General features: G+C 38.7%; 1 protein-coding gene across 1 annotated transcript; it reads right to left on the bottom strand.

The window, feature by feature from the left end:
* Positions 1-7: 7 nt before the first annotated feature.
* LOC306843681 (adenylate cyclase type 8) lies at positions 8-10,775 on the bottom strand (the record flags this gene model as incomplete). Its single annotated transcript, XM_079375297.1, has 18 exons — positions 8-1,290; positions 1,994-2,114; positions 2,236-2,328; positions 2,412-2,558; positions 5,025-5,183; positions 5,325-5,406; positions 5,504-5,676; positions 5,762-5,860; positions 6,105-6,309; positions 6,425-6,525; positions 7,472-7,657; positions 7,785-7,986; positions 8,183-8,341; positions 8,597-8,724; positions 8,869-8,980; positions 9,265-9,395; positions 9,543-9,692; positions 9,885-10,775. The coding sequence occupies 18 exons, from the start codon at positions 10,773-10,775 to the stop codon at positions 863-865; spliced, it is 3,567 nt and encodes a 1,188-aa protein (XP_079231423.1). The 3' UTR covers positions 8-862.
* Between the last annotated feature and the right edge of the window lie 710 nt (positions 10,776-11,485).

Below are 11,485 nucleotides of genomic sequence, written 5' to 3'. Positions count from 1 at the left end.
ACAAAAGGCAGATGCATTCATTTATTTTAATATATGCAAATTGTTTAATTATACAAATGCATAGTACTAGAAGAAAGAATACCATGGTGTTATCACGGTATATTACAATGAAATATAAAACATTTGCTACAAAATCAGTTAATCTGCGAGGGTGTTAAGTATGACATTTTATGTTTTCAATACAATACTCTGATTATTAATAAGTGTATTTTGGTAGATAAAGGTGGTAGATATTTTGGTAGATAAAACAGTATAGTTCAGTCCAAAGGCAACATAAAATGGCTGTTACACATGTATTTTTTTACATTGTAATGGCATTAAAATGTATATTAATATAAATTAAATTCAGAAAAAACCTTTGTTATTCAGAAAAAGTAAAGATTATTATTGTACTATATTATAAAACTATATTTTACCCTTAAAAACAAATATAGACATTACAAAATGTACAATTTTTCTGAATCTTCTTTATTAATCCTATGAGATACAAAATAATTTTAGACATCATAGAACTCACAGAGAAGTAACAGTTTGTATCTATGGTGCATATGAGGTATTTTAATGCTATCATGGCATAGGTGAGGAAAAATTCTTGTAAACTGTATTTTTCAAATGATTATTTGAACATGGCTGTAGTAAAGTAAAATATATATATGGAAATATTCAAAGCATGTGGTGTATCAAGAACCTTACTAAATGTGTGGCCCAAGTGAAGTTTTATTTATGAAAAAGATACAAAAAACTACTTCTAAAGTCCACATAAGGATTTTATAAGATATTTGAGGTATCCTTTTGAAGATGAAGGCAGTGTTTCAACTGAGTGTCCATTAAGTTATGGTAAATACTGGTTTGGTGTTTCATATCATAATTTGAAGTTGTTAAAGTTGTTGTTTGGCAGAGTGAAACCTCCATTGGTACCTCTCTGTTTCTCTCTGTGAATGGCCTGTAAAAGGCCAAAGACCACTGCGGCGAGAGTGGTTCTCTGACTCCGTCCGTTCTTTCCTCTGTCTGCAATCCCATTGCTTGCCAGTTGCTGCCTTTTGGTGCTGATGAAGTATGTTCGGACATGTCCCTTTCTCTCACTGACACCCTTTATGTATATCTCACCACGCAAATCTAGCACAAAGCCCCAGTCCGCTAGAATATTACGTGTGGCCTCAGGGACCTGAATCTTTCCACTGACCCCAGTACTGTCCATTCGACTTGCCAAATTCACTGTCATGCCCCAGATATCATACTGAGGTTTGGTGGCACCGATGACTCCAGCAACAGCAGGACCGTGGGCAATTCCTAGGAGGTACATTGAAGTTACTCATATATACTCATTGTTATTGCCATAAATGACAGGTAACTGTATAGACTTCCTAATCAGAGTAGCTGACATATTTAAGGAGATGGAAAAAATTTATTATTTTACAATAAAAGTGTAAAATAATGGTGGGTGGTGATGGCGTAAAATAGCGTAAAATAGTGGTGGGTGGTGATGGAGCAGTGGATAAGACACATGTCTTTGGTGTGAGAGACCCGGGTTCGAATCCACTGTGAGACACCAATGTGTCCCTGAGCAAGACACTTAACCCCTAGTTGCTCCAGAGGCGTGCGACCTCTGACATATATAGCAATTGTAAGTCGCTTTGGATAAAAGCGTCAGCTAAATTAATAAATGTAAAATGTAAATGTAAATAAAAGTGTGTAGTGAACAGGGTCTTGTCAAGATCCAAAATGGCAAGTCTTTCAAAGGCATTCAACGCTATAGGAATAGACTGAAATTGAAGTTGGTATATGCAAAAAAACAAGGCTGTAAGAAACATAAGTACACAGTCTTCTCACGCTGTCATGCGAGTCAACCCATCTTTTGGGGAAATGTATTGTGACCGACACCTATAGGTGCACAACAAAAGTATAAAATCTTTACTTCTATTTCTATTTGCAGCCTTATTCACATCACATTGAATATGACATATACTCTGAGTTATATCCATTGATCCATTACCAACGCGGAGCTGGAAATTGTTTGAGGAATGTTTTTTGTTGATCTCTTTCAGGGTTTCTTGCATAGCCAGAGCGAACAGAACCAACTCACTGAGATGATGCCAGTCATTTACAACACGAGACTGTCAGGATAAAACAGAACAATTTTGGTGCATAGACAGTTGATGGGAAATTCCAAATGTATATAATCAATGAAGTAGCCTAATCAAATGAATGGGGGGGGGGGGGGTTAACATGGTTTACCTGTTTATCAGGTGATAGACCAGACGCTGCCATGTAGCAACTCCCAATGGTTTTGATTTTCTCAATGTCCAAAAAATATGTCTCCTCCAACAGCTTTTAAAGAGAGAACCAAAAACAATGATGGCTTTATAAGAGAAAAACAACAGAAAAAATACAACCTTTTATCAAAGTGCTACCTCATCAAAGTCTGCAATGATCTCATTGAGCAGTCTGAGACACTCAACTCCCTCGTGATTGATCTCCTTCTGCTCGTAGTATTCATTAAAGCCAGCGATGGAGGCAAACATTACTCCCACCTCATCATAGGAATGAGAATACAGCTCCTGGACAAAGACAACATGAGAAGTTTGGGCCTTTATTTGGTCTTTTTAGTTATTAGTGGTGCATCATTATTACCATAGCTTAAAGGTCTAGGGATCTAAATGATACCTTAAAGGGTTACTCCATCCCAAAATGAATATTTTGTCATTAATCACTCACCCCCATGTCGTTACAAACCCGTAAAAGCTTTGTTTGTCTTCGGAACACTTTTTAAGATATTTTGGATGAAAACCAGGAGGCCTGTGACTGTCCCATTGACTGCCAAGTAACTCTCACTGTCAAGGCCCAGAAAAGCATAAAAAACATCGTCAAAATAGTCCATATGTCATCAGTGGTTCAATCTGAACAGGCCTTGACAGTGTTAATTGTTTGGCAGTCAATGGGACAGTCACAAGCCTCCTGGTTTTCATCCAAAATATCTTAAATTGTGTTCCGAACACGAACGAAGCTTTTACGGGTTTGTAACGACATGGGGGTAAGTGATTAATGACAAAAATTTCATTTTGGGGTGGAGTAACCCTTTAAATTGCAATGGAAGTTAATGATACCTTAAAGTGGTCATCTGATGGCTATTTTCCGCAAGTTGATATGATTCTTTAGGGTCTTAATGAAAAGTCTATGTCATACTTTGGATACAATTTCTCAATGGTAGTGTAAAAAACACCCTTTTTAACCTGTCAAAATCAGCTTTGTTTTCAGCAAGCCATTCTAGTCCATGTTGCTTTAAATGCTAATGAGTTCTGCTCACCCCACCCCTCTTTCCCATTGGGTGATGAGCAGGCTGTAATCCAAAGAGTATAGAAGACCAAGAGGCGAAAATCTGTACTTTATTTTAAAGTCTTCCCTTTTTTTGTACAAAACCTTTTGCTCTCTAGAAACCATGTCAGTTTCGGTTGAAAATATTTGAAGTTCAAGTGTTAACATTATAAACACTGAATTAATACAACATATGAAATTAAACTAATGACAGAAAAATTAGGAATGTTGGACAATAAATATATAACAGGAATAACATCTTGACAGTAAACTGATTTTGCAGTATCGTCTTATATAAATGTCCGTTAAAGGAAGACTGTAAACAAAAAAAAGTACAGCCACTTTCTCCAAAATTGTTTAATTATTTAATTATGACAGACACAGCAATGCATCATGTTCTAGAGATAATCATGTTTGTAGTGTGTTCCAGGGGATTCAAATGTACAATATATATTTCAGACCTACTGGTAATAGTAAATAATAGTAATTGTAAATGTGTGAAGTTGCATACGCTCATTATAACTATATAGTGTCATGTCCATATAAATCATTCTTATGGTTTCTATGGCTATTGGACCTGCAGTTCCTAAAAGGATTTAAGTTTACTACGAGACTAAAAACAGTTAAAGTTAGTAGGTGCATAAGATAGCGATAACGTTAAGTCCCACTTCAAAACACAATATACACTTTTGTGAATAATTATCTGTCAGGGTCTTTGGGAAAACGATAAAAGGCAAGATTTTTACTGTTACACTGATAGTTTTTGCAGTGGATTGCCCAATATTGCGTTCTTTTATTCCACTTTGACCTCTCTTTCGTTGTTATTCTGTCTATTTCTGTATCTGCAACGTTGTTCAGTTGGAATTTTCACCCCAAAATGGCGGCCGCACTACCGAAGCGTCACCTAGTGGCTGTTATCCAAAAAGCATCAGAGTTGCGCCTCTTGGTCTTCTATAGGCTTTGCTGTAAACTTCAGCCGCTAACAAACTTGCTAACTAGCATATATTAGGAAAGGCGTTTTGCAAAGATTCATTAAAAAACTCTTATACTCAGGTCTTCTGTAGATGAAGCTGGATCACGAATGGTTCGCGCGAACATAAACGCATTTAGGCAAATTGGGGATCATCGCATTCCTTTCAAAAATTATGTTAATCCTCTGCGTCTTCAGCGGCTCAGATGTCAGGAGTAAATAACGACTGCTATGTTCATTATAACATCCAACAACAAAACACCTAAATCGCTTAATCTGAGACATTCTTGTTCAGCTCTCAGCTCACTCAGGGAGGGTCTAAGGTAAAAGACGGCCTTGTCAATCAACTATCGTATGAGGGGCCTGTGCAGAACTACTTCATTCTGATAGGAATCTCAGAACAGCCTGATTTGAGAAAGGGGATTTTAAAATAGGGATTTAAAAAAAAAAAACACTGGGTGGATTTTTATCATTATAGGGTGGATGTGTACACACACTTCCAACACACATTTATGTTCAAACAACATGTAAAGTGAATTTTGCATCCGATGACGCCTTTAAACTGTGTTAAGGCATGATATTTCTCATCTAAGCTATCAGACTTTCTCTCTTTATCACCTGGCAGATTATAAGACCACCCCTAGCATCATGGGAGCAATTTTTACAAAGGCAAGCACCATTCATATTTTCACTCATAATTAACATCATCACTGATAGTGGCTTACATATGATTCTGATGTACCTGATCATTTCTGTTCCTTTCTAGGAAGTGACGAGCAACGTGTGCAGGCAGGATGTTATGCAGCAGACACTCATTGTGTTCCCTCAGATCTCTCATCTCCTGCACTTCCTGCTGAGCTTGCAAACGCCACAGGAAGTCTAGCCGTGTTGTTGCTTCCCACTGAATCAAGGAATAAACAAGACACACAGAATAAGGATGTATATTCCATTTTTTTGTACATTTTCCCATTCCTTGCCAGTTATATGCTATAGAGAATGCAGTGCTTCAGGGCAATGTGTTGTCAAAACTGAACACTCGTACCTGTCGACCATTGTAGAACACAGCTATGACAAACATTGCCATCAACAGAATTGAGACTCCCTTTCTTCTGAGATATTGAGACCTTGTAAGTATAAAATGCAAATAAATTTTAACCATATGAACGCATTTTAAAGGGATTTCTAAAGAGAGTATGTTAGAGATCTAGCATAGACACTCACCTGCCTGACTGTTCCTGCTCTGGATGATGTACATACAGCATGTGGAAGGACACTTCAATGAAGTAAGTATAGATCACCACCACCAACAACAGAATAGCCAACTTTAAGAGAGAGCTCAGCCTCAGGAACACAGCACAAGTCACCATAGAAACCACCCCACTTAGAACGAAGAACTGTATGCATAGATATAATAGACATGAAATGCAACAACAGATAGATGGAGTCTTCACAACAGAACTGTTTAGACAGAAGTCACACCTCTGGATACGTGCAGGAAGTAAGTGGCTTCTGGCTGGTTTGATATTCCTCTCTTTCACTGGTGCTTATTTCTCTTGTCTCAGTAGAGATGCACCACATCTGGATAATCACAATATGGAGAATTACAATGAATGCCGAATGGTGCTTGAATCAGCAACCTTACAGATACTAGTCCTGAACTTTATCCACTATGCTACACCACCCAAAATAACTACATGTATTATGTTTGGGTATGCAAGCTATAGAGGCAAACTGATAACATTTAAACTGGTAGATCAAAAAACATAAACTTTTATGGCCTCAGTGTTCCAAGTTGCACAAAACAAATTCTTGCAAGTCTCACCATGTCAAACAGAGCCATGCCAAAGTTGATGGCTATAGCTGTGACAGTGAGAAGGTTCCGTATACTGTTGTTTTCATGGATCCAGCAGCAGAACTGCTGAAGGACACTGGGCGAATGTTTAAACTCTTCAGCTAAGACCATCATAAGCAATAAGAAATATCCCAGCAAGAACAGACAGAACTGCGGTGCTGTCCAGTAATGCAACCTGTAGGTAAGACAATGACGAAAAAAGTTTAACATATCTAACCTCAATAGTTTGTAAAAGTGACAGGAATACAATCTTTTTCAGGTGCTGAAAATCGATTGACTAGACTCTTTACCTGGGTACAGGAATGAGGGCTTGGACAGCCATGAGAAGAAGAAACATGATGAAGGCGCATACTAGATTGGTCTTAAACATCTCATCCCTTACCTGAGAGAACTGAACCATGAAGCAAAATATAAAGTCAGAAACTTCATGTGTTTTGATCAATTGAATTATTGCTAAACAGTTTACATGATCTGATAGCCTATCTGACGCAATGTTGTAATCGAGAACACTGTTGGGGAAAGTTGCTTTTAAAAGTAATGCATTACAATATTGAGTTACGCCCTAAAAAGTAACTAATTGCTTTACTTAGTTACTTTTTATGGAAAGTAATGCGTTACATTATTTTTTTCTTATCTGGGCTGGGCTTGGTTGTATGTTTTTAATATAAAAAAGTTATTGGCAAATGTAAAAGCCCTTTCACACCAAAAGTGAAATGAATAAGCCTCAGGCTGAAGATATGTAAATTCAATTATTAACATATTTAATTTTTGCAGGTTTGCGTCATATTCTGAGTTTGCATATCCCTGTTTTTATTTTGAGGTATACTAAATCTGTTTTTGTGCAAGTGAGATGAGTAAATGTATGCTGATATTTAGTCTAGAACTACAGTAAGCGTCATGTTCACACAGTGCACACAACGGCTTAGCTCTGCACAATGACAGGAGAGCTATTAGTCAAGACATGGTTAACAAAGTAACTGGGGTTACTTATTTGAAAAAGAAACTCATACTGTAGTTACTTGTAATGCGTTACCCTCAACACTGTCGAGACTAACTCATTCATGTCCAAGTCAAGACCAGAAGAGGGTCAAGTCCACATGCTTTGATCTTGTCATGGACTCAGGAGCATGTGGCCTCGGTCTTGACTTCTATCCTCTTTTAGCCTTAGTCTTGACTCAGACCCGAATGAGTTGGTCTCAACTGCAACACTGATCCGAACAGTAAAAATGCCAAGTGCAACCAATTGTAAATACCTCTTTTTTTAAGTTTGGCATTTAAATTTAACAGCTAATCAACTGTTTCCACATTACAGACAGGTCACAGCCTGCCCCTTATACCTTCTCCTCAATGTGTGTATCTTTAAACACCAACGTGGCTGAAGTGATGTGCTCCTGACGCATGCGCTCACTGCTGCGTAGATCGATAGCATGCTCTATCCGTTTGTTGATCTCCTTGGATGTACACCTGCACACTGAGGATGTAGGAAGTTGTGTGTAAGAGCCATGGGAGAAGGAGGCCAAGATCTGTAAGGTTAAAGTTCACCAGAGATGTAGACCCATTTTTACTAAAATTGTAACTCGTCATCAATGTATATCTTTCTTCTACTGACATAGAGCCAGATATTAAATTAATGATGTTGCTAAATAGAACCTCTTTGTTCCAGGGGCGGTGGTTTTGCTGAGTTTTTAAATGATCTGCTTCCATTTCTTCTAGATCCTCCTCCTTGTGGCAGATAAGGAAAGTGTCAATCTTGTGTTTTCGTAGGAACTCATTGCGTTCATATCCACGCCCGTCCTCCGTTTGGTAGCTTCCATCCAGGCAGTCCAAAGTAGCACGTGAAATGTGGATGCGTCTGTTGACAATGTAGAAAATCAAAAGAGAGAGATACACTCAATTGCAGCTCTTTGTAAAGGCCAAGTCAAACTGTTCAAGCATTGGTAACTAGTTTGTTTAAAGCAGAAGAGCAGTTTGAGGCAATGTAACGTTGGGATGTGTTTATATGATGTTTACTTGTGGTAAATCTCATTTATGACATTTTGGTCACTCACCCAGGGATCCCCCCTGCTTCCAGCATGTTGGCAATGCCTACATCCCAAGACCACACATCAAATTGCCATTTTTGTAGACCCAGAACCCCACAAAGAACAGAGCCAGAGTGGATCCCAATTCGCATATCCATGTCAAAGTTCAGTTGTTTCCTTACAGATCTAAGAATATACAGATAACGATTCTTGATGACTTACTGTACAAATAAGTTCAGAAGGATAGTAAACTAATATTGGTTTAAGTACAAAAATATATGTGTAACCGTTAATTCAGTTTTCCAGAATTAGGCAACCAACATGAAGTTCAGTTTATCTAGCACTGCAGTTGTTCATGACGTGCACTCCTATCTTCTAAAGCACACTATAGTTGAACTCTTTTGGTGATACAGGGAATATAGGAATGGGACTGTGCTGTACCGAATGGTGCTGATCATAGCTAGTCCCATCTCCACACAGCAGCGGGCATGAGCTCGCTGAGGCTCTGGTACCCCAGATACACAGTAGTAACAGTCCCCTAAGATTTTTATTCTCAAGCAGTCATATTCCTAAAAATACAAACATTGGAATCATCAGTTGAACAAGACTTAGGTGAGTTTTAAAATGTAATGTGGTGTTTGTCAATGATCTTAAATGATAAAGTTCTATTGGAAGAACTAACTTCAAAAAAAGCATATAAATTGAAAGCTTACGTCAGCTAGTCGGTCAAAACGTCCAAAGAGCTCATTGAGTAAGCGCACTAACTCCTGAGCAGACATGTTCATGGATAACAGTGTGAAGCCCTTTAAATCAGCAAAGAGGATACTGGCAAGGAAAGATAATGAGTGTAGAAATTATGAGAAATAACAGTAAGAATTGAGTAATATTTTTCATTACAAGAGAAACTGCTAACAATATTCAGTGTAAAGGGTTACTATTTTTAACAGTTTTTCTGATCTAAATCATTCAGTCATGAATTGCATCTTTCCATGAGTAAAATTGCATATTGCATATTTCCAGTGGCATTAAGGTTTTGCTTTTGAAAACCAAATGATCTCACCTAGAAAATACTATCACTGAAACATTCCTTGTTAGAAGCTGTGAGATACCTGACATCTTTGCACTGATGTATATATGTTTTGTGAAATTGCTGTGGATCAAGCTCATCATCCATAGAAGTCATATCAGCAATCATCTCCAAGGCAACAAAGCGGGGCAGGATCGACAGCACCAAACGCTCCTGAGGCGGACACAAAAGCTGACCTCAGGTATTTCATTAAACCAAGTTTACACAAGAGATATTTTCTTCCAAACGTAGGCACTCATTTGTTAATGGACAAAGGATACTGGAATCTCAGCACAACATATAGACTTCAAGTCCTTTTACCTGTCTCTGGTTTTCTGTTTCTAGTTTCATGCGGCCTTCAATGCAGCGGCGTGTCTCAAGAAAGGCTTGTCTTTGGGAACGGTCAGTCAGGTAATGAATGAACAGACCTGCCACATTCATGCTTGTGTATAGTAAAGCCTTGGCGAGAATCTAAAGAAAAACCAAGAGGGCCATTGAGAATCAATCTCTTACAAAGGAGAGGGAAAGGAAATGGATGTGACTGAGAGAACTAGACTGACAGATGATTTGTGTGATAAACCAAGGAACTCATACACTCATCAGCATATAATTGGTAATTGACCCATCCATATATCAATCATCCATCCACCCATCCATCTCTACCTTTCTTAGCATCCCCACTTCGCTGATGTGACGTATTGTCTCTGCAGTGAGGTGAAGTATGGAGGTGAGTGTGCCAGCTCCGATAGCCCAGAGCAGTGGCAATGGCAATAGAGTGTATGTGGCAAACAGGGTGAAAAGTACATACCAGGACTGGTCTCTTTCCAACCCATATGCTAGCCCACCCAACACCTGAGTAGTCTGTGACAGCCAGCTAGCCATACCAGCATAATGCAACCATCTTGGGGAGTGTGAGCGTTTACAGGTGAGTACCAAAACACACAGGGCAATTGCACAAGCCATGAAAAACCCCGTAAACCAGCCTAGCAGAATGTCTGAACCGTCCGGCACCAGGGCCAGGTAGAGCAAAAGCAGGTGCAGTTTGGCAGCTGCATCAATAATGTTTGTGACAACTAATGAAGTTCTTCTAGTATGTGAGGAATGGTGCTGGTAGAGTTTCTCAAGGTCTTTGGATTTGAAGATGTGTCTCAATGTTGGCACATACACCCCATGGATAATGTGGCCCCAGTGCACAAAAAAGTCAGCATCACTGACATAGTCTGCAGATGTTCTAGTCTGAGTACTGGATGAACTGCTACGTTCCCCAAAAAAGGATGGATGAACTCTGGCAACCGAGGAACGCCGTTTAGTCATACCCCGTGATGCTTTGCTGCGTATCTGTCGGTTGATTTCCTCGATATAGGCATCAGTGACATGAATTTTCCGGGCTGGCTCAACGCCAAACTGCTGTCTCAGCCCCCGCTGACTGATGATGTGTTTCACAGCATTTTGCCACAGCAGTTGTTTGCGCCGCAAACCTGGCGACAGTGGAGTAGGTATACAAGATGGTGGCTGCATCTTGTGGATGTCAGTTGTGTCGCTGAATGTTACCATGGCATTTACAGGTTTATCTTGCCACCATTACCCATGAGTTAAGGACTCGCTGAATCTCCCTTCAGAGTTTAGGTGGCCCATTAAGGGTCATCCACGTCTGAAAAGAGAAAAAAGTTAATTACAGCACATAATGTATTTGCTATGAAGCTGAAAGCACTCCATTTCTTTTTTTGAAACGAAAAGTAAAAACGGTCATACTTTATATTAGGTGGCCTTAACTACTATGTACTTACATAAAAAAAATAAGTACAATGTACTTATTGTGGTCATATTGTATTGCAAAACACTTTTGCTGCTATTGAGGTGGGATATGGGTTAGGTTAGGGATAGGTTTGGAGGTATGGGTAGGTTTAAGGGTGGGTTAAGGTGTAAGGGATGGGTCAACAGTGTAATTATAAATGTAATTACAGAAATTAATTACAGATATAACTACATATAGGTATTTTTTAAATATATAAGTACAATGTAAAAACATGTATGTACATTAAGTGCATTTTATCAAATTATTAATTTAAATGTAAGTACATAAGACCACCTAATATAAAGTGGTGGCCTTAAACCTAATTTTGTTGCTTACGGTATTAGTTAAATAAGTTACAAACTTTATCCCATTGTTGACACCATCAGACTGTTAAACTGGACCTGTGATGTCACCATGTGCTCTAAAAGAGGGTGCCAGATTTAGCACTGAGCTACATACTGTCATCTGC

Source organism: Barbus barbus (genome assembly GCF_936440315.1).
Source record: "Barbus barbus genome assembly, chromosome: 24".
Taxonomy (NCBI): Eukaryota; Metazoa; Chordata; class Actinopteri; order Cypriniformes; family Cyprinidae; genus Barbus; species Barbus barbus.
The sequence above is the reverse complement of the archived record's forward strand: the minus strand, read 5'-3'. Positions and strand labels throughout refer to the sequence as shown.